General features: G+C 36.2%; 1 protein-coding gene across 1 annotated transcript; it reads right to left on the bottom strand.

Annotated features, from left to right (window-relative positions):
• Window positions 1–2: 2 nt before the first annotated feature.
• LOC122515839 (DNA-binding protein D-ETS-4) lies at window positions 3–27,774 on the bottom strand. The gene is made up of 6 exons (XM_043633343.1): window positions 27,345–27,774; window positions 4,316–4,752; window positions 3,498–4,234; window positions 2,523–2,677; window positions 741–948; window positions 3–648 (listed from the first exon to the last, which is right to left on the bottom strand). Exons 1-6 carry the CDS (start codon window positions 27,378–27,380, stop codon window positions 290–292), a joined length of 1,932 nt encoding a protein of 643 aa, XP_043489278.1. The 5' UTR covers window positions 27,381–27,774; the 3' UTR covers window positions 3–289.
• Between the last annotated feature and the right edge of the window lie 192 nt (window positions 27,775–27,966).

The raw sequence follows: 27,966 nt of genomic DNA, 5'->3' as shown, positions 1-27,966 counted from the left end.
TCTTCATTTTTGTCGTTATTTTATTTGATATCGACCTCCGTACTGATTCTTCCTCAGCAACAACTCGGACGCATATGCATATACTCGCTTATACGATTGAAAACGTGCATAGATCTTTTGATTTAGCTTGTTGGGACGGATATTCGCTCGTAGAAAAAGACGGAGGTCGTTTCAAAAATATATACGTATAGTAGCTATTATATATGTATAACCCTGTTTGTCTTCCTAGCCCTTATTTTTCTTCCCTTCAAATCCTCCCTCTTATGGATTCGTTAGTTTCTTTTTTTTTTTAGAGACAATAGGGGTGGCAAAATTGATAGACCAGTCTCTGGCTACGTTCCGTTTTCTTCATGATACCTTTTTTGTAATACTGTCTGATACTACGACTAAGTTTGTCGTAGTTCATGGCAGGCCGATTTTTACGTTTGCCCCAAAGCCTAGCGACCCTAACCGAGTCTTCGATTTTGAAAACACCCTTTCCCCGATCCAACCAACGTATGCAGGAACCGTGGACCCCTGGACTCTGAAGAAGTTCCTTTAGGAATTGCCAAAGATGAATATGGGAACCACCGTTTCGCATTTTACCGGACGAATTAGCGGCATTGGCGTTGTTCCCTGTTTGACTGCTAGCGCAATCGTCGTCCTCGTCTGAAACAAACGGAAATGTACCTGTTTTTTTCCTTCTTTTCTCAAGAAAATCACATTCTCCGAGTCGTTTCATTGGACGAATTCTATCTTACCATCGGAGAAATCGATGTTACAGGTCGAACCCTTGACGTTGTTCACCGAGGGAACGCTGCCAACGGCAGATGTTGGTGGAGTTGAACTGGGATTACTCGGAGTTTGGACCACTCCTGTTGGACTCCAAGAGGCTGCCAATGTATTCCTAGGTGATTCCTCAACCGCGGCTTTCCAGATTTCCAATTGCGCGTGTAACATACCGCCGCACTGAAACGTGATAATAGGAAATCATGAGTCGCCAATTAGAGAAATTCTCACATATAGGATATTTCATTGCTAAGCATGGAGGAAAGTCCGAGATGACGATATAAGAATGAGTCAATATTATTAAATAAATAAAAATAACGATGTATATAGAAAAAAGTATAATAAAAGAAAGAAGATGGTAAAAGAAGAGACCCGCGTTAGAATTCCTTACCGGAGTCTGGGGCCGTTGCTCTTCGCGTGTCTTTTAAGAGAAAGAGAGAAGAGAAAGCGGCTTGTTGTTCGTTGGCTTGAAATAAGGAGGAGGAAAAGGTAGAGAAGGAGAAGAGGAGTTAGGAGCGAGCAGACTCGGGCAAAGCAGTCAGGCATTCGGGTAACGCCAGAGCCGTTGACCTACTTTTCTCAAACGTTCGAACGAGTCAGCCAATCGGAGTGGTCGCGCACGTAGGTGAACACCAATCGGTAGGTATGATTCCAAGTCGGAGAAAGAAAGAAAAAGAAGGAGAGAGATAGCACCTTAGGTGCAGTTATGCGCTCTGCCCTAACAGAGTTTCTTAAGCTTGTACGAGCGGTCGGTGTGTATATGCATGCACGGACCTACGATCATGGACCTACGATCATGGACCTATCGATACGTCGATCTCTTTCGAAATCTTCCGCGAATCGTTACGAGTATAGGGTAGCTATACTTCTTAACAATGACGATGCTAGCGATGATAGCGATCTACAAACATTTTGATGAATCGACGATACAGGAATCTGGAATAAGCGTCGACATTTTTGGCTAAATGCTGAGACGGTTTGTTACATTAACAGTCCATCGCGATGAATCAACAACAGGAATTTTAGTTGACTCGATCAAACGAGTCCACGGGTTTAATCGAGAAATGAATATCTTTTTATTTGAGGCATTATTAATAATGACGATGGTAATTATGATTATAAGAAATAGCGAGCAATAATATTAGTACAATCGCGTTTCGAAGGATACCTTGTTTTTTAACGGGCTATAGCGAATGAGTGTATTATTAGAGTGTCTCGTGCTTAGTCACGTCGAGTGTTGCGCACCACGCAAGATACACGAGCAAGCAAAATTACACGGAAAGAACGCGCACGGACGCACGTCGTTGCTTTCCAGGAAATTCACTTTCACCGGACCTTGCCGGCCACGAGAACATTTCTCGACATAGCTGTTGCTACGAAAGAGAACTGTTCCGATATCTCACGGGCAATTGCTTGCTGCTCGTTTCCCTCGAAAGTATCGATTGCACTTCCACGATTTTTTCTTTTATCTAATTTTAAAGTTTTAGATTTGTTAGGCATTCGGATCGAAGATAGGCTCGTATTATTCATATGATTATTCCTCGGAAAACGATACAGGTTTGGCAAGGTACTTACAACGATACAGGTACTCTTCCACGAAACACCGCGAAAATTTCGCTTTGTTAAAACTCGCAGCTCCAATCAGAATTGCCGGCTACGAGCATTGCATAACGGGACTTGGACAAAAGTTTGCCTCGTGTTTCTTTTTTTTTTTCTTTTTTTTTTTTTCTTTTTTTTAAATTCCTATCCCTTACCTGAGGTGCTCTTTGGCAGAATTCTTCTTCCGTCAAGGAAGCCAAGGTTGCACCATCCACGTTGAAACTTTCCAAGGGTACCGAGGGTAATTGCAATTGTCTTCTTGCCCATTGTACCCAGGCTGCCACGTCTGCTGCACTCCAACGTCTAGGTTCTGAAAACAAACGTACATGGCTTGGGGGCTAGTTTCGTAACTGCAAGGTCTCGATTAGAAACGCGAAATGTGTAAAAGACTACAAAATAAATGGACAAACAAAATAGAAAGAAAGGGAGGTAGGAAAAAAGAAAGAAATATAGTTTCACGGTAGTCGAGTAGCATTCGACGTAAAAGATAAACGGAAAGTGTAGTGACCTTGAAGAGAGACCCGAAATTTCGTAACCTCATCGTGAAAGCAGACTGTTTCTGGCTCGTGACTAGGTAATTTATTCGAAACGTGACATCATATTGTGGCTGAGAGCAAACTAATAGGCTAACCGGTCGCGTGCATCGAAAATACTTCACGAGGACTCTCTCACTGGTTAACTAGTTAGCCAGTTAGTCAGTTAACCAGCTAGCTAGCTAGCTAACTTACGAATCCTCGCCCGCGGCAAGGTAGCGAGTGGACTCGATCGATCGATCGATCCAATAAAAGACAAGGATCACTCGTGATGATATGTAAGACGTCTACCTTTTAGATACCCCGATAATCCTAATTAATAGTCAAGGATATATATTCTCCTTTGTCAATATTAAACTCTAACTATTTTTAATCCTTCGAATTTTTGTCGATCTAAAATGTTCTTTTCTTGACAGCTAAATGATCAATTTGAAAAATATTTCTTTCTTTTTTGTTTCCTTTCAATTTCTAAATGCTATCAAACACAAAAATAAGTCACGTATAACGGTGAAACGTTCTTAGCGAGATCAATAAGACTGCGTTACCAATGTTGTCTAGAGAAAGAGAGGAAATATTGTGAAAGTTTGACCAACTCACCAGGATGGATACCCAAAGCAACGCAAGTATTGTCAAAGTCCTTTTGAAGTTGTTGAATCGCTAAACTGAGGACAGGCTCTATCTGTTCCCTGGCCAGATCACCGACACATTCGCCAGACTCCATGTCCTCGACGAAACCAGTACCAACACCACCAAGATCGACTGGTCTCAAATTGTATTTTCTTTGAAAACTCGTATCACGTAAAACTTCTCGAAGGAGCTGATGATCGCTCTTTTGATTATCCTTGAACAATTCTTCTTCCTTCTCGAGAGGGTTGCTCGTTTCGTCTTGGAGTCTTTCTACTTTGGGCTGGTTGATTTTAGGGTTGTTGACAAAGTCCTTTCTAACTCCTTTGAAGAGTAATTCGCGTAAAGGCGACGTGCTTTCGAACTCGATAGGTCCTGGCGAGGACGAAGCAGTCGATGACGCCGACGACGCCGACGACGACGACGACGACGACGACGACGACGACGACGACGACGATGACGACGACGACGACGAGGATAACGAGGAAGGAGAATTACTACCAATACTGTTGCTACACGAACGCGGTTCCTCTTTGAAAAGAATCTCTTTGAGTAAGGGATGTTGACCCTGGACGCTACTGGTATTTTCTTTTTTAGCAAAAAAATCAGCGTCTAAGCTATTGTAGATATCTTCTTCGGTTCTGGGTGGCGTACAAGGAACCGTACAATCCGTAGAATCTTCTCGATATCCTAGACTCTCTGCCAAGAGTCTGAAAATATAGAACCAAATATCTTGTTAAATCGAATAGAGATGTGATAATGATATAACGAAGATGTAGGATATTTATTACCTTGATTCCTGAAGAATAGCAAGCAAGTCGAGACTCTTCTCTCTTTTGACCGGTTGTTTGCCGGAAGGTTCAGGACTCGTCGGATAGAATTGTGCACTTTGAGGACTTCTTGGAACGTAATAAGGACTGGTAGGGTATCCCGGCGAATTTTCGTGCGAATAATTAGGCGACAATGGTAATTCGCAAGCTCCAGCACCAGGACTCGGATAAGGTGGGCTCGGATAAGCGGCCGTAGTCGTGGTCGTTGCTGTTTGCGTCGTTGTAATCGGGGAACCGGGCCGAGGAGAACAAGCTTCTTGCTTGATCTGTGTTGGTTTTAGGTTTGTTTGAGCATTCGCAAGACCGTAATCGTCAGGAAGAAGAGACAAATCGAATTGAAAGGTACTGTAGTCGAACGACGGCGAGTAGCCAGCCGCTGAAGGCACTGTTTGTGGCATCTGAAAGCACCGCAACAAACTATTTTATAAACCATGTATAAACGTACTAGATTACAACGTTCGATATTGTTATTTTCTAAGGAAACCGATTTCTTCGCGATAAGATGCTCGTAAACGTTTTAGATTCGGTGGCTCATAAAAAGAGATTAACTAGAGGAACTCTAAGTTTAAGATAGTTCCTCGAGTCGCTCGACTTTTAAGGGCCTCGTTTATTCGCTATCCCAGTCTTTATTGCTTCCTCGAGTGACAGGACTCGAGTTTTAGATTTATTATCGCTCAATTCTTCAGAAACAAAGATCCTAATCGCTAAGGTTTATACCTACACGTACCATACGTACTAGAAAATACGATACCTACATACCTACATTTAGTACAATTAAAAGATTAAGATGCAGATAAATCATCGCACGCGGAAATTGAAAAAATCTTATACAATGTGCAAACAATTTGTCGGAGCGGGAAAATAAAAAAAAAGGAAAGAAAGGAAGGAAAGAGAGAACTATGTTGGCGTTGATATTACGATGTTGGCAGGACGCCTGTTGCTAAAGAGAATATCAAGATGAAAATCAAACAGTTTGTTAGCCCAAGAAAGAAGGGGCCCACAACGTGTCCGCGAGGAGTCGGACCTAATGGTGGGGGTGCGTTAAAGGCCCATTTATCTCTCGACGCGTTTATTGCCTGTCGCGAGCGCGCCTGACCTCGCAGCTCTCTCTCTCTCTCTCTCTCTTTCTCATCCATAAAAACTGCCATGGAATTAATTTTCTTCGATTCTTTTTGCTAATCCTTCAAATTGAAATCATTCCTATTGTGTTTCACGCTTTGATTCCTATGCTTTTTCTTTTGTTTTTCTATTTCTCTTATATTTTTGTATGAAATGATGCACCCATCTTTCTCTCTCTCTCTCTCTTTGTTTCATCTTTTAATGATACTCTTCAATGGCAATCATCGAACGCATACACCCCACGTCCAAAGCAATATTATTTATAGTATAGAGTGTATGAAAAATGTCAGAATGCGAAGTACCCATCCCTTTTCCAAGGTATCGCCAGAAGGGACGGTAAGGGCAAGCATATTCGCGCGCTATCCATCTCTCTCGTTCTCTCGGTGTGGTGCACCTTAAGGGCCCATTTGTCTTTCGGTGTGTTTATTGCCCGTCGTGTGTTTGACCTCGCATCAGTTTGTTACGCTTTGTAAGCCCATTACAACGTTCCCAGTGCATCTTCTCTACCATCTCTTTCTATCTATCTATCTATCTCTCCCTCTCTCAGGCGGGGTCGCGTCTGACATTTTGACGTAGTGCCCTGCAAAGGTCGACGCGAAATAAACGATTATACCAATACACCGAGACTCGTGGCATCTTGCAAGACTCTTCTTATGTCTCGTAGAAAGAAAGGGAGAGAAAGAGAGAGAAGTCGTAAAGACTCGATGGGCCCCCATAGTCTTACATGTACACCTTTGTAAAGTCTTCACAAATACATACGCTATAGTTTACTATGGCGAATACGGCGAGTACGGCAACAAAAGAAAGATCACTTATACTTCTTGGATTCTATTTTATTTCAACCCTTCAGCTTACCATACCTTCCCTTCCCTTTTTCTCTTCTTCCCTTCTTCCCTCGACGCCGACAGACGCTTATTTATCATTCATTCCTATTGATTGTCTTGTTTTTTCATTCTACTTATATTATATAATATCAATTTATAAGTGAAACGCGTATAAAATACAAACTTGTTCTCGGAGACCGTTCAATATTTTATTGAATTTTATCCCTCTTTCGAAGACCAGTTTTACTGACGTCATCTGACAATTCGAACGATGCAGTATCTCATGTCAGATTAAATTTCATTGGATCACCGATGAAAGTTCCAGCGAAAATCTTGTTAACTGTCGATCGAATAAAGATAAGAAGTCGTTTAGTTTCGTTTTAATTTCGATTGAAAATGGTGTGACACAAAGTTTATCCAAATTATATATACGTTCTTTTATATTATATATGTTCTCCGACTCGACTATCTTTATCTTTATCAATCCTAACATATAAGATTTAGTAGATGGATCATCGCGACGATTATAAATCCGTAAACTAAATTAACCTGCGCTATATTTTCTTCAAGCTGAATAAATATACCGAAAATACGATTGCTAATTTATAGATTTGTCTTTTCGTATTTTCATCTCTTTTTCCTTCCTACGCGTCATCGTTTTTCATTATTTTTTCTTTAATACGTACAAATATAAATAGACACATATTTTTTTATATTAATTAATTACAACAGAATAAAAACAGATAGAGAGAAAATCACGAAGTAAGAACGAAAGATAAAAATGAAAATAAAGTAATTATACCGTACATGAAAAAAGTCATCGAAGATAACGGGATTATCATTAAAATGAGTAAAATTTTGCAATAAACGATATTCGGTCTTTCTCGTTGAACTTCGTACTGTTTGCCATGACACTTTCGATAAAATTCAATCGTAACGATAAAGTATGTGTGTGTGTGTGTGTGTGTGTGAGATAAATTATTTAAAAAATGCTAATTAAATAAATAATATATTGACACGTATACCACGTGTATAGAAAAAAACACGATCTATTTCTTTAATGGTGCAATTATCATTATTATTATTACTATTTGCTATATAAAAAGAAACAAAGTATGAAATGTTGGTAGATAATTCAAGTGACGCGATTATTACTATTATATTACTAAGCATTATATTCGCGAGGTTAAAGCTAATCTTAGAGCACGTTCTCATCTCATACAGTTACGATACCGTACAACGTCGATCGCTTACGCGTTCGATTCATCCTACTTTAAATACAAAGTGTAAAAATCAAAGAGACGAAGAGCAATAGATAAAAAAAAAAGATAGAAAGAGAGAGAGAACAATCAAGAAAATTTCATTTAATTCTATGTCCATTTCGATGAACCATACTTTTTTAAAGGATGTCTATTTCGAACCTCCATTCTATCATCTTAAAAAAATAAAAAAATATTCGAAAAAAAAAAATCGTGTCCTTTTCTGTTACTATTAAGTTTCATTTTAATCGTTAACAAATAAGCACGATCCGTTATGCAAGTTTGTAGATTCGTCTTATTCCCATTTCTACTTTTATTTCCTTTTGATATTTTCTTTTTCTTCTTAGATCGGAGCATTAGAATTCGGGAGACGTTTTTTCTGGATCGATAAGTTCATTGACCTCGGTCCGAATCGAAGAGAGAACGCAAGGTTCAAGGTCAACGCACTTACTCGCGGTTCGCAAGACTATACGAACCGATCCCCCCTTGATCCTTTCGAAAAGACTAGTCATTTTTGTACTATCTACTATTATTTTTATTTTCTCCCGTTGACATTTAGCAAAGTCGGTGAATCTTCGAACGCATATGCTGCGTTTCTTCTTATGCAATCATAATACTTGGAGAAAATCCAAATTATTATTATAGAGAGATAATTATACGCGTATATAGGTATACGTAAAAAAATATATTAAACTATCATCATCACTTGTGTAATACATTTCACGTTATTATTATTTTATATATAAAAAACAGTCAACTATGAAAAAATTATCTGACCAAAGTAATTAACCATAAGTGAATTTAAATACTGATTCATCGAATATCCTTATCACAAGACACGGTCTAGACTCATACGAACCGATGAAAAATGCAAGCAAGCAAAATTCCCTTTTTTCATACTTTTTCTCTCTCTTTCTAACACGCATATGCAATCGATCGACGTATACTAACGAGTAATAGCTTGGAGAATATTTATGAGAGGAATTTCCTCGCAAATAATCGTCATCGATTGTAAACGGTATAAGCAAATAACGTTCTGTTTGATTCCCATCGCATTGTAAAAGCGTAATTAATTCGTGCCAATGCTAAATGTGTTTAACTGATGTCAGAATGCGTCGACGTATGCACCTACGTATTCGCAATTATGAATTACGATTCCCCTACGTCATAGCCATCAATTTTACTCCAGATATAAGTGCATTGTAATTCTATGTCGAAATAATTAAATAAAAAAAAAAAAAAATATCAAATATCTCACATTACATCTGAATTATTTTTATATAATTGCGTACGAATAAATATACGAATAAGAAAAATCAATCAGAATTATTAACTAAAGAGTACAACGAAAAATACAAATCTTGAATGAACGAAGATTGAAAATAAATCTAGTAATCGATTAAAAGCATTAATTGCAAACGAACTTCGTGTCGAAAGCATAGCAATTATTGTTTTTAACGAGTAACGACTGATGTACGAGTCATATTCTTCATCTTCGTTAATCTCCTCGTAAAATTTCTTAATTAGTAAGTAACGAGAACCGATCCCATTAAATAACAAAAAGCCACTAATGAAATCAACGAGATCCAAAGTAAAAAAAAAACAAACAAACGCTAATGATAAATCCTTAGCTGACTTTTTCTCCCTCCTATGATCACGAAGGAGAGAGAGAGAGAGAGAAAAAAATTGGTATGAACTAACGTGTCCCACGCAAATCAAACGAGCTAGATCGAGATCAAAAAAGAATAAAAAAAAAAGAAGAAGCAAAAGAAACGAAAGGAACGTCGTCGATCTTCAAACTGGTTTATAACGGTCTCTTGATCGCTACCAAATAACAAAAAAATAGAAAGGGAGAGAAGAGGAAGAAAAGGATTTGCTCGCACGTGCGAGATATTCACAAGGTCGATCTTTCGAAGTTAACTTTTTTGGAACTTCATCTTTGAGAAGTTTTTTTTTCTCTCTTCATTAACTTTACCGATGTGAACAGTGGAATTAAATTACGCTCGACGCGATTTTCTCTTTTGATTCTCCAAGGTTGCTCCTTTCGATTCCATACTCGTTTGTAAGAAAAAAAAGATTCTACACAAAAAAGAAAATATATATATATACATATGTGTAAAGAATCAATGAGATGGCAAAATGTTAACGATCTTAAGAATCTTCTGTAAATAACAATTTCTCCAATACACGTCGCGTGTTCATGCACACATATGCAATTAAATTATTAATATATATTATTACCTGGCATATCTTCTTCGACCGTAGACTCGGACGTACGTTTTTGTTTGTCACTTTAATTATTAATTAATTTGAACACAAAACTATAAACTATAAATACAATTTATGTATATCACGCGTTCATGCGAGAAAAAAAATGATACAGCAAGAGGTAAATTATTCTAATACGATACTCGTTGAGAATGCGTGCGATCTTGGCTCTGGTAAAAGCACGTGTAATCGCCATGACAGTTGACTGGTATCTAAGATACGATTATAAGTTACCTCTACTTCGACCCTCTCCCACCATTCTCTATTCCATACGTTCTCTCGTCGATCATCTTCGACTTCTTTTTCTAAACAATTTCTTTTTCTTTTTCCTTTTACGTAGACGGTAAAAACTCGCTTCTTTTCGATCAATATAATCATGATTATAAAGGGGGAAAAAAAGAAAAAAAAAACAAAACAAAGAATTAACAACTAGTCGAGAGATGCTTAATGAATTTTAAATTAATATGAGACGCATAATTTAATCGTTTATTTTTCTAGACAAAAATGTGGTCATTTTTAAATCTCATTACGTGCAAATCGTATTCCTTTTGTTATCCTATCTATGAAATCGATTATCCTATCGATAAATAATACGATTTACATTTAATTGTAAGATGATCGTAGACAAAAATTCGAAGTGAACACGAAAGAGAGAGAAGAAGTTATGCGTGTTCTTTGGAATAACGATAATGTGTAGAAACGTACGAGCACGCTATAGCGAGAACATCGATGTTCTCTCTCTCTCTCTCTCTCCCTCTCCTTATCCAAGCTTTCTTCTTCTTCTTCTTCGAAAGTGAGAAAAATCAAAGATACAAGATAGCGAACGCATAAGGGATATGTGCTTTTAAAGCTTTAAACAACGAAACGACGCAGGTATTCTTCCTTAACGCGTCGTTACTTCTCCCCCTCCACCTCCTTACCACCCTGTTAACTTTTGGACCACGCGGATACTGCGGAGATAGAATTCTCGGAAAAGTATCTTCCTATCGAGTACTCAAACTCTTTCCGTCTTTGCGCATATGTATATTTATCAATTCTATCCAAATGTAAAAAGAAATCAAAGTAAAATCGACGAGTGTATATATTTTTTGTTTAAATTAGCACATAGTTATATTTATGTGTATATCTATTCATATGTATTAATAAAGTTTCGCGTGTATACGTAAAGATTTCGATTTTTATCTGAAACGACTATCCAAAAAAGGGAAGACGAGTGATAAGGAAAGAAAAATGTTTAAGAGAAAGAGAAATGTATATATGTAATATATTTGTAAGTGTATATATATATATATATAAGTCGAGACAGAGGAGGAATATAAATAGGGAGTCGCGATAGCGTAAATAGTAACATAATACGGCATAATGGGGGCATAACGTGGCGGCATAATGCTCCCACTGCATCATCTCGAAGAAGTTATGGCAGGTCGGGCCCTATACGACGCGACGGCCCAAGAAGAACCGGGCCCTTAGGGTCTGTGTTATTAAACGGCTTATAGGCCGCCAACGATCTTTCTTAACTTCTCTTCTTCTAAATGTGCATTAATATATTATTTTCTTGTGTAACTGTATTTGCACGTATACATATGTATCATTTAAAAAATGAAAGAAATTATTAATCGAAGGAAAAAAAAAGGATAATTCGGAAGGTAAAAATGAAAAACAGGAGTAGCAATCGTAATCAGTGCCTCTTTAACGATCTTGCACTCAAGATAATGTTCTGTTAGTGTAAGATGGTGGGAAGGATCCGAGGAGATATCGGCCATGTCCACTATTAATAGGTCTTTGCCGCCCACGCTTTGCCATTGTTGTAAGGGACCATCGTAGCCACGTGGGAGTGCGTATGTTTCTATGTATATATCGATACATGCATCCTACCGACCTCTCCAACTACTCTCACGCATACGCCTAGATTTTCATATATACATATATACTACATCCTTGAGTATGCGGCCTAACAAAGGCGTGAAAAACTCGAGTTTCGCATAATCCAACGATTCAATTCTACCTTTTTACAAGTATAGGGAGGTAAGGAAAAAGAGGGAGAGAAAGGGTGAGAAGAGATCTTTAAGGTTACACGTTATACCTATATATATATATATATATATACACGGTGTAGGAACGTTACTCCACCCTTTTTAGCCAGAAGGTACGGATACTCGGAATTGCAAGATTTTCGATTCGAAGATCGAACGAGATATCTCGCTGGAAGTATGCATTGTGTATTCGAACCGAAGAAACCTTTCTCTCTTTCTCTTTCTCTTTCCTTCCTCGATTCTTAATCTCTCGCTTAGGAGCTCGACAATGGAGAATCGTTTTTACTTTTTCCCTTTACTCTCCCTTAAAACTACATTTTTTTTTTACTCGACTCCAATCGCACGAAATCGATTGATTTTCTTCTATTCTTCTACATTTGTTTTTTTCTTTTTTCTTTTTTTTAAATAAAAACAAGCATTTAGTATTAATGAAATGATTGCACATGAAAAAGAATAAAAATTCTATATGAATAATTAATATTATAGGAAGGTGTTCGCGTCGGAGATCGCTACGTTGAGGATAAATTTACCGCTAGAAAAGATTCATATCGGGAAAAACCCAGACAAACAGGCACACAAACATCTTTAAAGAATCTATTAACGATTGAAAAGTCATGATAGACTTCGCGAAACTTTCGTGATTTTTTTCTCCTTCTTCTTCTTCTTCGTCTCCTCTTCTCCAGACAACGGTGTTTTTCCATTATGAGAATGGTCGAAAGAGTTTTTTTCCTGTCGCAGGAGAAACCGAGAAAGAGATGGATGATTTTCAGTCGAAGAATATCATTGAACCAAAATATATGAGTGAAAAGAAACAACCCTTCCCTTTACGAGACGAGCTCGGACCTTGCTCAACTTTTTTGTCAATTGTCCAGTGAAGGACAGCTAATCGACGTTGATAAGAATCATAATTAATACTAATATGCATATGTTAGCTTGCTAATTTCAATCATGCTGACCTTTAAAAAACAACTTTGTCTTCCTTCTTTTTCTTCTCAGAACGTAGAGAAGGACTTCATTTCAATTTCATTCGTGGAAAAGTGCTATGCCGAACATTAATTTGTTATTAAAATGATAATTATTTGTTCGTCGCTATTATTATTCAAATCAATTGAATCATCTCGTATTTACGTATACACGCGCGTGTTAACAAATTACTTTTCTTATATATGTATACGCGTGTGAATATGTACGAGTTCTTCAAAAATGTCGAATTAATAATTAAAATGATAATAAAAAAAAAAATAAAATACATACGTGTGTAATACATCATGAGCATTAATTCCTTCCAGATTTAGTCGCCTATGTCTATGTAATAATTTGTGGTTGTTTTAACGATTATCTTGCATAATCTAAGCAAGTCATTACTTCTGACTCACCCTATACACACACATATGTATAATCCCCCCCCCTCTCTCTCTCACTCTCCTTCTTTAATCACAAAATATAAGAAGGAATAAAGAACGAGAAGGATGGAGATAGGAAGTTGTCCGTCATGTGGGATCGTGATTTGGAAAACCCAGAGTGGCTGACCTTGAAAGTGGCAGTGTCCATTCTCCAACCGAGACGAAGAGTGACCCAAAGATGTGTGCGAGATTAACAGAAACAGATATACTTACGTATACGTACGAGTATACTATATGCTTACCACCACCTTCTACTTAATCTTTCGATCTCGCTCTTGATTTTCTATTTCTATTTCTATTTCTCTCTCTTTTTATTTTTTTTTACTTTATACAAGTAAACCAAAAAACCACAAGCATGCATGCACGAACATAAATATAGAAACGATGAGACGTAATAGAAATGAGAAGGATATATAATTCTTGTCTGCAATCTATTATTATTGCATACCTAATGTTACATAATAGAATTTTTTTACTTTATTATTTTCTACTTCATTAAATTCAGATTTTTTTCCATGTTCAGGTAATTAGATACCTCGTTTATTAGTTTTCTTTTGAAGTGAAAACTTTTTTAGAAAAGAGAACAAACATTTACATCTATAGGTCATCCACGAGAATTGAATAAAGTCCCTGAAGTATCGCGAATTCTCTTAAAAAAGATTACGATAAAATTCTAATGATTCTAATGTGAATTTTGCATCGGATACTGGGCTCCCTTTGATCGAGTTCCCGAACATTAAATTTAATTTCAAAATGTGAAGCAGTCACATTGAATCGGCAACAAAATGAAAAACAGTAATCGACGCTGTCTTTAATTTTAAAAATTTATTGATCAAACTCAAACCAAAGAATTTATTTCATACTTTCTATTGGAAGAAAGCAACAATAACGGAGTATCTATCTATACGATATCGAATAATGTTTAACATATGGTTAATTACGATTTACGATTATTAATGGGAATTTCACATGGTGAAAATCATTGGCTATCTACTATGTTATTAGACGTTGGCTTTGTATCTTTATAGGAAATAGAAAAATATACGAAGAGAAGAAGGCCATACGACATACGGAAAGCGGTGGCTATTATGGAGCTCCTACATCACAGTGGTTTTCATACTTTTTCTATGGATCCTTTATTTTCTCTTCTATTTTCATTTTCTTCCTCTTTAATATCTTCTCGCAATTTTCGGCTATTACAATTTTATAAATGGATTAAAAGTAATTTAGTGATTAGAATATTGGCATTATTTTGCTTTGTTTGCGATTTTTGCGATTACCAAATTTTAATTACCAATAATTATAGTGGAAAAAATGATGTTAAATAGTAAATGACTGTTGTAACAATTTAGAAAGCACTGTCGTTCATCATTTGTGCCACGAGCCGTTTCGCACCAATTTCCACTAGTCGTGTCGTGATGAATGGTTGCTAAGCTTGGAGCGTGAAAATTGGGCAAGCCATGATGACTCTCCAAGAACAAGAACAAGACGAAGAACAAGAAGAAGAAGAAGAAGAAGAAGATGGTGATGAAGATATCGAGATGACTCGAAGAAGAGGCCTGCCAATCTCATTGCCGAAGGACGAGCTCGACGGACGAGACCATTTGCGTGTGTAAGAAAAAGATAGAGAAAGAGAGATAATTGTGCAAACTCCGGCAAGAGTTTTAGAAAGCTGTTGCAACGCGAAGAAAGCAAGAGAACGTTGACCGAGTTTGTAGCGAGACCGAGCTGATTAATAAAATCCTTCCACGTAAGAAATATTATTTTCTTCCTTCTCTTTCAATCTATTATATCTATTGTACAGTATTTAATGAATCGCATATTTGAAAATGATGACGTTTCAAAGTTACAGACGAAAAATAAAAGGGATTTTGTATATTTTGTATTACGATTCCGATAAGATCGATGAATCCAACAACAACAACAAGTGGATCTAAAACGCTCTGTTTCATCGCGATGTAATTAAAAAAAAACGCGTAGGAAATGATTTAGACGCGAATAGAGAGAGGATCGCTCGAGTGATCGAGTCCAACATTCCTTTCATATATTCTTATTTCAGTATTCCTATTTGTATTTGTGGTTGCACGAAGCGAGCACGAAGCATGCCGATTAAACCGTTATAACATGTGTAAATCACGGCAAGAAGAGGCAAACTAATAAACTTTATATATGTATATTTGCGCGTATGTGTTATGCGCGCGTGGATATGTGTGCGAGAAAGAGGGAAGATGGCTCTTGAAGGAAGAGAAGAAGACGGTTGCCTCATCGCGTATAATAATCATCTTGCGTTTTATAACCGGTGCTAGTGGAAACAAAAAGAACCGAGAAAAGTAGGCGCGCGTCTTTCAATGTTTCTTCTTATGTATACGATTAAACGCATAAGGGGGAAACATATTCATTTATTTGCAAGTGTTAACACTTTACCGATCCAATAATTTCCTATCCTAGTTTTTCAAATTATTTCGTTTGATACTGCAATCCTGCATTTTGCTTAATATACGCAAAAATATAACACAAGAAAATTAAAATAAAATGACGCACCTAATCGATAAATTGAATCGGTCTAAAAGATACCGAAGTATTCGAATTGAATAAGTTTACCTTTCGCGATCTGAAAAGGTTTCTCATGGTCGTACGAAACGAAGAGACCAAGGTAAAAAGGGTTTCGAGTTAAACGCCTGAAAGATATACTACGAGGCGCGTGCACGTGGCACGATACGGATAAGAAGAATAAGAATAAAAATGAGAAGAAGAAGAAGAAGAAGCTGAGAAAACGCGTCGTGCCGCGTTTTATATCTGCCGGTAACGTCCGCGGCATATTTTATACTCCGCTGACTTATGTTTAATTCAGCGGAACACCGTGGTTCCATACATCGCATACATACGTAGATAAAGACAGAAACAGGGAGAGAGAGAGAAAGAGAAAATGCGGGAAGATTGAACGAAGATTGGCCGGGTCGAAAGAGCAACAACAACAAAAAGAAAAAGAAGATCGGATTGAAACAGGTAAAAATTGAACGATTCGAAATTTATATCAAAAACGATGTGTTAGAAATTTATCTGATATTCCTACGAGGAAAGAATCGAAGGAAGAAATAGAGATGATTATGATGTTTAACGAAAAAGAGTGAAAAAAAAGAGAATACAATTTCTTTGTGCTCATCGACCATACAAATTTTTAGCCACTTTGATCATTGGATATATATTAGGTTGTCCCATAAGTTCATACACAGCGTGGCGTGGAAATAACTTATGAGACAACCTAATATTTGCCGACAAATTATAAACATTTGTCTAATGATTTATTTGACAATGCAAATAATTTGAATATCAAATAAATCACAAAATTATAATAATGACTTTTGAATAATGACTTTTATATACATATAGTTAATTATACTACTGCATATTAGATTTCTTTGAGAGATCATAGAAAAAGAAAAGAATAGAATAGATCATGGATAGATCGAAGGGATAGATCGAAGGGATAGATCGCGTTGGAATATTTTTCAAGTAGTACAAGCAGATCACTGTAACGTCATTCTAAAGTTCGCCCACTTGGTCTCTCTATCCGTTTATGGCTGTCAACTCGTCTGCTCTTAAATGAAACTTGTTCGCGTTACTCTCCATAGATAAGATAGATCCGTAAATCCGAATAGGAAAATAAATCGATCGGACGAAATAGTAGAAACGTCGTCATTTCTCCTTCCCACATATTCCCATAAAATCTATACGATCATTTTCTGTTCAAATCCATAAGAATAATTGAAAAAGAAGAGGGAAAGTGTAATCTAACGGGAAGAATAAAAAATAAAGTAATAAGGAAATAAGCGAATTTGAATACTCGTATAAAATGTCACAGAAAGAAAAGAGAAAAGAATAAAAGATAGAGCGTGTACACTGTGTAAGTGTAAAATCTGACGCAAGAATTAGTACCTATGAGCGTAGGTAGCGTTGGACAATACGACAACTCGGTCTTTTTTTGTAAAAAGAGTCATGGCCTTTCAAGAAAGTACTTTTGCAAAAAGGAAAAGAGGAAAAAAAAGAAAAGGAATGAAAAAGTTTTTAGACTATTCGTCTCGCCTCCGCATTGGTCGTCTCCGATCGGTTGAGAATATCGAAACGATCATGGGATTTTGCAAGTAGAAAAGCCATTTACTTTTCCTGATTGAAAAGAAGTATCATGTCGAAGACATAACGCGTTCGCCATCTTTACATCAAGTAATATACGTACTATATATCGAGCAAAGCGATGCTTCGAGAAGGACGACGATAAAATTGAGAAACGAAAAGAGGGAGGCAGATAAATATACATATATATCTATAGGTATATAGAATTCTCATAGGTGGTATTATTCGTGGTGTTTCGCCAGCAAATTATTACGATCGACCAACGTGACTTTAGGTGCGGCTGCAAGCCTATAATACTGCTACACGTGTGTATTTACATTTCTACATATATATATATATATATAAGAATTTTTTGAAACGATTGAACGTAGGTGCGCTCCACATGCCACATGTTTCTCCCGATAGGATAAGAAACAATCGATAAAAGTGAAATCTTTAAGCAAAAGGGACGAACCAACTTTCGATATCTTACATTTAAAGTTAATCGATCTTCTTCGATGGATCGATCGATCGTTTACGATATTAAGGATCGATATTTTAGCAGGAATTATATGTTATTAGAGGATCTAGTAGGTATACGTATGTATGAGCTCTATCATTATCGATGGAATCTCTTCGTATTTTGTCGACTACGTGCGTACGATGATCCGATTGAAATGATTGGATAAAGAAATGAGAACGAAGAGTTAATAATTATGATTTTTTCTTGAGTTAAATTTATCCTAATAGGTTGCACCTCTATATCATTTTTTGTTCTCTATATCTAACAATAAGTATAATAAAATAATAATAATAATAATTATATACATGGAGAAACAAGAAGACTAATTTACATGATAAAAAGTTTTCGAAGAAAAGCAAGTGACAGTAAGAATGAAGAGGGAGAAAAATTGCGCGGAAGTCGTGACAAGGGATGTTGCGAAGATCAACGAGTATACACACACACACACACACACACACACACACACGTAGACATATACATTCATATATGCATAAGAAAGTAAAAGGCGAGATGGTGTAACTGTGTAGAATGAAGTCGACGACACGATGCGACGACACGATGCGAAGACACGATGCCACGACGATTCTGCTCTTACTCCCCTTCTACGATGTGGCCACGGTATTATAATGGATTCAAACTAAGGGTTTGTATTGAGATATCAGTATGTGCCTGGGCACCGGTAATGGCCTCTCCTTCTAAGAACCCGAGTCCTCTGTATCCAGAGCAGATAGGATATATGTTTGCAAGTACCCACCCACCCTTCCCTCTGATCTTCCCCCTTTCTTTGCGAAGGGTAAAACTAACCGTAAGATACTCCTTGATATGTAATATATGCTCGTATGTACCTTTAAATCGATCTTTATTTAGTTTCTTTTTTTTTTCTATCAAGAATTTTCTAATTGCACGTACAAAGAAAAAAGACAAAGTTTATCAAATCTTTATCCTAAAGGTTATTAAAAAAACTATTTCAAAAAGTTAATAATTACATTTGCTTGACGTTCACTTAATCATAATGTACATTTTCTATAAAATTGTCAGTATTATTCACGGTACAAACGCAATAATAATAAATTCCAATCACTTTCTACCAACTCAAGTTCGATTCATCGATCTCGCAATACTCGTTTCTTTCTCTTTTTCTCTCTTTCCCAATGACTCACACAAAACGCTTGATTGGCCAATCAAGATCTCTACATAACAACAAAATTTCATTACTCTAACACTCTGCTTACGTTAGCAATCCGAATGATTTCGTCCTCCTTCTGACGTCATCGTTCTACTCGTTTTACACACACACACACATACAACCATATTCTTCTGAATCAAGAGTGAGGGAGAGAAAGATTCGTATCGAAAAGAATCTCGTTCGATTATCTCGAAAAAAGTCTTTACTTCAAGAAAAATATATATGTATAAGTATACGTGTATATAAGTTGATAGGTACGTATAGCAATCGATGCAAACTGAATAAGGAGCTTCATTATCGTACTAAAGGATTTAATGAATTAAAGGCAACCTCGGTGGCACCTCCTATGGGGATTCGTATTGAGATATCAGTGCTTGTGACGCTGCTGGTAATGGTCCAGCCCTTTCTCTCTTTCTCTCGGGCACACACACACACCCAGAGTTTCTCCTTCTCTCTCGCTCTCGCGACTTCTCGGAACCCGTTTGTGTATCCAGAGCAGACAGAACACGAGAACGATGGTGCACCCTTCTTCTCGCTTCTGATAGCCATACGTGTTGTATACTCGCTATATAGTACATCTACATATATAGTACATGTTATACGCAATCCATCCACCCACCCACTTGGATGCTAAGAAAATATATACGATAAAGGAATGAAAATATAAGAAAAAGAAAAAAAGAGAGAGTAACGATCTTACTGCAAGCGCTTTAGAATAAATTGGATTAACCAATTAACTGTTGAATTTAGTTTGAAAAATCTCTCATCGCTGGATGAGCAATTAAATGGTTAAGAGTTTACCGATATATTTCTTTCCTTTAATTCTTCAATTTATTTCGATGGAACGAAGTTTTAAATGATCGTTTATGCGAAAACAAAAATTGCCGATACTTTCTACACAATGATACTGTTACATAAAATGAAATAACAATTGACTTTGTGGTCCACGTGCATGCGTATCTATCCAAGAAGATCGAGAGAAGGTAGATCTTTTGTGTAGATTTTTGTTAAAAGCTTCTTGGAAGCTTTCTTCGATACGATTAAAAGTGTAAATCGTTTAGAGAGAGGGAGATGTGCATCGAGCCGTTGTCGAGCTGCATAAGAGAAGGAACGGGGGTGGGCGGGGGTAAGAAGTCGCGGAAAACGGTCACGAGCGACCGATCCAGTATCGTAAATCACTATCGACCTATTCTATTCAAATGAAACTCGATTTCTTTCTCTGCTAAGCTATCTCTCTCTCTCGCTAGCTCTCTTTTTATTTTTTTTTTTAACTTCACCCTTTCGAAAGAAAAAGAAAATTCCTTCGATTGAATTTTACGTCGTTAAATCGTACAAATTTGTATAGAAAAATGATATTAATTGGATTAAAAGGAAAAAAATATATACTTATATAAAATATAATATTATTCATATTTGATTTTCAATTAATTAGGTATATACCCAGCCAGGAGCAAATTCCGTGAGATTCTCGAATTACATGCGTAAGAAAAAAAAAAGAAATAAGAGGGTTTGATCGAAAAGTTGTCCATTAAAACGTGCGTAAAGGCTACTCCGTATGTAGGCAACCGCGGCCAGGAACAGCAATGAACTAACGGTAAAGCCACGTACCGAAGAAACTCGGTTGCTGCACGACTGCCTACGCTTACTAAGTCTCACGACGTGTACGTACGCACGCACGCACGCACGCACGCACGCATGCATGCATACAATACACGCAATATTTTCCTTCTTTCACCGATCGAACATATTTATCATATTTATATATATATATATACTTGACCTCTCTTAATCGAGACGAGAACGAGAAGGATGCAAAAAATGGTAACTACGATTTTTAAAGATGATGCGAAACGTGTTAGAATTAAAATGTTATGTAATTTGTACGAAGTAACCTTTTGCAAAGGAATGAAATAATATCGGCACTCTTTCGAAGATACTTTACAAACGTTTTCCATTATAAGAAGGGAGTAAAAAAAAGAGTTAGGCGATAGTAATGACAGTGAATATCGTAATGGACGTTGTGCTGTTTCCATTGTAACCTTTAGCGGTAATGTTGCATCTGGCTTGGAAGGAGGAAGAATGCGAACGGAAAAGGGAGACCAGCGGCTTCGAGACAACGGCTTCTTAGAGTTACAAGTACGTACATAACTTTGTTCTACAATCTATTAATAGAAAATTAAACAGAAATGAAAAAGAAAGCCTTTTTCCTTTTTTTTCTTCTATGCAACTTCCCTAAATTTGTTGTTGTCCTATTGTAAATGAATCCGAATGAATTATCTTTGTTTGCGTAAAACTAATCAGGTTGAAAATTTGTATAAACATTCGCATTACAAACTCGAGAATGAGATACCTGGGTGAAATTCGAAATGAAAGAAAGAGAATACGCTAAGAGTAATTTACTTAAGCCAATTTAACTATATGAACTCGAATATTCTCCTCGTTTCGTTATCCCTGATTATTCATGGTAATTACTTTCTTTAAAAAGAATCTTCTTGTAATGCTGCACATGCTGCATACGAGTGCAGGACACCCTCTCTCTCTTTTTCTCTCTCTTCCTTTCTTTCGTTTTTTTTCTGCATTTATCTCCATTTATATTACACGCTTATTTTGCCTCCGTTAACGTCACATTATTTTCAAGGTTAACGACAGTATTCCTTTACTCCCGTCGAGATACCCTCTTTGCTATATGCTATCGAATTTTTCAATGATTTTCAAAGAGAGAATGAGAGAGAGAGGGAAAAGATGCGAGATGGAAAGATCAAAGAGTATTTTAAATTTGATAAGAAAAGAAAGTATGCTTTTAAGTATCAGCTTTAATGTCTATAGTATCTTCTTTCTTTGTATATATTATAAATATTATAAAAATAGGCCCTTTTTTTATATATAATTTCATTACGTATCCTTTTTATTTGTATGCAGCACGTGTCACGTTCGATTGAACTATATAGAATCACTTATAAGATTCTTAATTAGCGTAGTCGTGTAATATAGATTAAAAGAGCGAATTAAATAATTAACCCGAGTTAGGAACGATGGTATTAGAAGATCTAAACATTAATTGGAACGCACGGGTGCATATGTACTGTTTATTGTTTCTCTCTCTCTCTTTATTCGTTCAAATATGCGTGCAAAATAAACGGCATTCGTGTGCATTCGTGTGCATGCGTCTGTATGTTAAATATGAAATTTTAATAATAAAATAAGCATATGATTTAACGCCAACATATATATTTATATATTTATTTGAACATTACAGTTAATCCAATTGCAAAACGTCACAGAACGTTAAATCTAATAGTTGCTATGCTTTCGTCGAGCGTGTATGTTCAACGATTCGTGTTACAAATAAATAACTTATTAGTGAAATTAAATTTTGCATGTCATTTATTAATAATGTAAAATAAAACACTGTTTGAGATATCAAGATCCGTATCATGTTAATCGATTAGATACGTTATTAGGTCAAGATAAATTTATGAGTTCGGTCGAGTGTATTGATTCGATTTGATTAAAAAAAATACATCGAACACGTATGATAGAAATAATAGAAAGTTTTTAGATGTCTTATCGTGTTATTTTTACGTTACTTTTTCTATGTAAAATAACATGTTTCTTCTATTGTCTTAAAATATATATCTTTTAATTCAGAAGATAAATCATAGGATTCTAAACATTGTGAACAATATTAAAACGATAATGTTGAATTCTCAAAGGTAGGGAGCGTGGAAACGGTACCTCGAGCGTGCTCGCACGATATCCTTCCTCCTCCTCCTCTGCCTCCTCCCGATCCTCTAAACACTCGACACGATGTTACACGATAGAGTTCAATCAAATATTTCAATACAAATTGGTAAAAAAAAAAGAATTCGCTAGCCTTGTCTGTAGAGATCTAAAAAATGACCGAATATACACGTACGTATTGATACAATTAAAGCAATTAAAAGATAAGAGAGAGAAAAACAGACAGAGGGATTTGTAATAAGTATAATTTTTGAAGAAGAGTTAATACGCCGACGATGACAAGGACGATCTCAGGATTCGAGAATAATCATAAAAATAGCTGCGTAATCCTGCGTAATGTTACGCACAGCTCTCCTTTAAGATGTTCCACGAGATGCTGCAAGATACACGTGAGGCTCTCGATCAAACTTCTCGCAAGTTGTTTGTATATGCACGGTGCATGCATATGTACGTGTTATAACGAAACAACGTTATTCACGCATTTACTTCGGTTACTCGTAAACGAAAATAAATCCCCCTTACTATCCCCCTAATCCCCCTTTATCTTTTATATAATCCGTTCACTCTCGAAACTTAATCTTCTTGACAAATTTATCCTTTAATATATATAAGAGATTTAATAAAATAATTGATTTTAGGAATGTTTTTGAATGAAATAAAGAATGGAATGAACAAGACGAAGGCAATGGCGGTGTTCGTAACGACTCGGACGGGCGCGACCTTACTTTCTCGTTACGATCTGAGAAATATCGCGAGGCGATCGACCTTTGGAAGTTCGCCTTTCGAAAATCGGTCTCGCCTTGTAGAAGCCACGGCCTCGCTCGATTTACTTACACTTTACTTTTCTCTCTCCCTCTTCCTATCTCTAACTCTATCTTTGTGACTCTCACTCTCTACTTCTTTTTATTTGATATTTATTATAATATCTACTTTCTCTTTTTCAGTTTAATCGAAGACTGTACATTTATTCGTTGATCACATTGACGACATATAGTTCTAATTGAAATATTAGTATCTCTCGATACTAGATTCAATATTTTCCTATTTCTTTCAGTCTTACGTCAGTGTAGTGGCCACCCACGTGTGCGCAAAACGTATGATTAATGTCCCCGATTTCGGCATCACCGGTATAGTAATACCGTTTCGACTCGAGATATGGATCGTAAAGATCGTTCGTGCCGCGAACCCGCAACTTCTTGCCAATGGAAAAAGAGAGATAAAGATATTGAGAGATAAATATAGAGAAAAATAGAAAAAAAGAAAGAAAGAGACAGGCATACGTCCAAATAGAGAGAAACTGGGAGACGGTCGTACAAAGTGAGAAAGAGAAAGAGAGAGAGAGAGAGAAGTAAGCGAAGAAGGAAGGAAAGAATATTTTCTTGTTTGAAAAGAAATAAGTTAAAAGTTAAAACGAGTTAAAACGAGTCTGGTTGCAATTACTAAGAGAGCTGCTATCCTCGGACCAGGAACGAACGACCAACCACGCCCTCGCTAATGTGAGATCGGGACAGGATTTCGAATTGGCTCGGCAAGGACGTCAACTGTACATACAATGCCCTGCCACAAAGACCAACTCTCTATCTCTCTTCGAAGTATCCTGTGGATTTTTTAATTACACCTTGTTTACGTTACCCTGACTGACCACTTCCAACAAATATATTCTACATATACGATTACATATAAGCCCCCTCCCCACCTGTATGTTTGCGTAGAATTAAAGTGTACGAAAAAGAGAGAAAGTTTTGTCAAGTTCAATCAAATCCTTATAATCGATTTGTTTTGCCATAAATGATGAATAAAATTTAATTATGATTTCGATACACACAGGATAATAAGTATAGTAATAAGAGAGGCAGAAAATGAGTGTGTTAATTAACCTCGTAAAAAGAGATATCGATTGTGGTTTATGTACCCTCGTAAAGAAAAAAAATCAATGATTACTATCGATCGAATTAAATACACACAGTTATAATATTTAAATGATACTTAAATATATTAGATACTTTAAATATATTTCCAGATACATACTAATGTAAAGATAAGTGAAACATTTTCAAAATCATCGAAATTCAAAAAGAAAAAGGAACTCTTTACGACTCTTTATCCGATATTAAAAAGCTTTGTCCAACTGGACAAATCTGTTCTCTCTGTCTGTCTCTCTCTCTTTTTTATTCGAACGGTCCACGAAGATACTGACGATGGTTACAGAAGGCAAAACTCATAAAACGGATTTTCTGCCGTAAATAATTCAAAAAGATCAGAGAATCTTGACTTTACGATCGACGATAAAAAATATTGCTCTCTCTTTCTCTCTCTTTCTCTCTCTTTTGGTCCTCCCAAAGATTGACTTCCTTTTGATATATTATTATCGAAAGTATTACCGAATTATTGATACACAAAATCGAACAATTTCTAATCTTCTTTTTGAAATCGATTACAGTAATTAATGAAATACAATGAATAATGAAAAAATAAATAAATTTTCCTAGATCTCGATGTTTAGATCGATCACAAGGAGCACAACGAGTTTACGTATTTACCGCAAAAATTTTCCATCACGTAGCGGACGAGTGAATTTCTCGGCACTCTCTTATACTCGTCGTCTTATAAACACACATCGAAAAGACTTAGTTGTAGTAGATTCGAAAGTTAGCCTTCCGTAAGGTGAATACAACTTGCCGGTTCTTGTATCTTTTTACTACGACAGGGACGTATCTATTTCGATATCTGCATTTTCTTCTATTTCCTTTCCTTTATTTATCAATAAACTCAACATTCTCAAATTATCCTCTTCAATGTGCTACTGCTTTTTGAATAATGCTACCGTGAACATAATTTAATTCTAAAAGACGTCAAAGAGGTGAGAAATTCGATTTAATTTCATGATCTTTCGCGAAATGATCTTTTCTAGTCATCCTCCGTGACTAATTATTCATTTTCTTAATGACAATTATGTCCTGTTCGTTCGACATAGAGAGAGAGTGGAAACAAGAATCAGCGTATTAATGTCGCCTTTATCGTCTTACATTAGTAAAAATAACTGTATGCTCGAGTGGCCGCTCATCGTCGTTCGTCGCACTTTAATTTCAACAAAACAGGTTCTCTTCCTTCGTGAGAGGGATCAAACAACCACGAAAAATAGAAGGAGAAAGAAGCTTGATTAATTTGCGAGAGCCACCGTTAGAAGAAAAATTTTTATCCCTTGATCTTGATCTCGATCTTGACTTTTTCTATGAATAGAATTATTCGTATCACTGAATTCATAAATTAATGCATTTACATTCGTGAATTTATTATATTGGTCGCATAAATTAATGATTTAATTAATTAATGGTTTAATAGAGAATAAATTTATATAACAAATGTACTATATTAATGAATAAATTCATTAATTAAAATCTACGGTATTTTAAGTAAGTATATATCTTCCACGATATATCCGTAATGTAAAAGCAAAATTAATACGATTAGATTGTTCTATATTTCGCAGTTTGTTTTATATCTTATTGGCTTTATGTTTATATTACGCAATTGATATATTTTTAATTAATACGAATTTTTATCTTACGTATATGTATTATATTTCAAACAAAAAATATATATATATGAAAAAGGTCACTTAATAATCAAATCGCATTATGTGCATGTATCACGTATTGCCAAATATCTATACTGTTTGTCATAACAAAAATGGAAAGAAATAAAATATCTATAATAAGCTGATGATAATATGATTAGTTGTAACCAAAAAATTTCCATACAAAGAACGATTCTATTCGTAGATTTCTAATCGTTATCGTAACGGTATCAACAAGTCAATTTTAAAGTTGAATTTAAGTTAATCGTCCGATCGCGTCCGAGTTCCTAAGCCTTCTCCGCCAATTTGAAATTCTTCGCACCGACAAACAACGCAATTCGTCCCGTTAACTCCTTTATACGCTGACGCTTTTGCTCATTATCATCGGATCGACGGTCTTAGAACAGCGTTTCACTCGAAAACACCTTAGCGTTACGCGTAGATTCTTTCTAAAGTGGCTCACAAAGTGAGATTAGTTTCAATGTGTTCAACTATGCGCGCGCGTGCAAACTTATTTAAACGAACTTCAAAAGATCTAATTCTTGAAACAATTAACTCGTTAAAAGATAAATTATTTGTCTAAAATCGACTAGAATTGTCAGAACATATGAATGATTACAATTTTTGAACGATCAAATTATTATATTTTATATAGAGAAGAGATTTAAATTAAAAATGATGATATTTTACAAAAGAAGAGTCTCAAGTATAACGTCAAATAAGATACGATAACCTATTTGAATTTGCCGCCAGTGCCAATTTCCCTCCCTTTCGTGATCAAGTTTGAAACTCTGACTACGAACCTTACAAATTACAATCGCAAATGTCAAAGATTAACATATATAATCTCGTAGGAATGGATTCAATTTGAAGATAATACGAGCTCAATATATATAACAAAATAATGAATAGTAAAAATAACAAGAACATTAATAAATAATACTGACTGTTTCGACCATATCGAAGCCTCTTCCGTATACCATCTCGTCGAGTCGGACGATCCTTCGGTACGGTTTAATCTCAAAATCTTGTTCTCCCTTCGTTTTCTAATAACAAGACACTCGTAAAAAATTTCTATTAAAATCTAATTACTAAAAATAGGTCGATCTCTCCTCGAAGGAGACACCGACTATTTTTAAAGAAAAACAAAATACGATTGTCATATGTTTTCACTACGTCTATTATTATTTTTCTCTTTCAATCCCTTTCACACAAAAAGTTATATTCTATGTCGTTTAAGCTTATTATTATTTGATACACTCGGTGTCGAACTGTTGTAAACTATTGGTCAATTAATAATTAGAATTAATCGGAGCATTCTAAATCCAACGTATTTCCTTCCGTCCGACCGACCGACCGACCGACCGACCGACTCGTAACTGCGAAGCGGGACCATTCGAGACGTTCAAACTTCCTACGGAGACTCCCGAACTCTCTCTCTTTCTCTCGCGTGCGGAACCGACCGAGCTCTAACGATCTCGACCGAACCAAGCGACCTACTGAACTTATGCTCGCGCATGCGCATTTCCACAGATCAAACCTTTCGAAAAAGGCGCTACAAGATTCTAA

This window comes from Polistes fuscatus, unplaced genomic scaffold, assembly GCF_010416935.1.
Source record: "Polistes fuscatus isolate 324 unplaced genomic scaffold, CU_Pfus_HIC Scaffold19, whole genome shotgun sequence".
NCBI lineage: Eukaryota > Metazoa > Arthropoda > Insecta > Hymenoptera > Vespidae > Polistes > Polistes fuscatus.
This window is presented reverse-complemented; position numbering and strand designations above follow the sequence as displayed.

Excerpts from the sequence above, each read along its gene's own strand:
- LOC122515839 (XM_043633343.1), bottom strand. The coding sequence starts at position 27,380 with ATGGTATACGGAAGAGGCTTCGATATGGTCGAAACA. Across the intron at positions 4,753-27,344 it reads GCTTCGATATGGTCGAAACA|ATGCCACAAACAGTGCCTTC; the intron begins GTCAGTATTATT and ends CGGTGCTTTCAG. Across the intron at positions 649-740 it reads TAACATCGATTTCTCCGATG|ACGAGGACGACGATTGCGCT; the intron begins GTAAGATAGAAT and ends CGTTTGTTTCAG.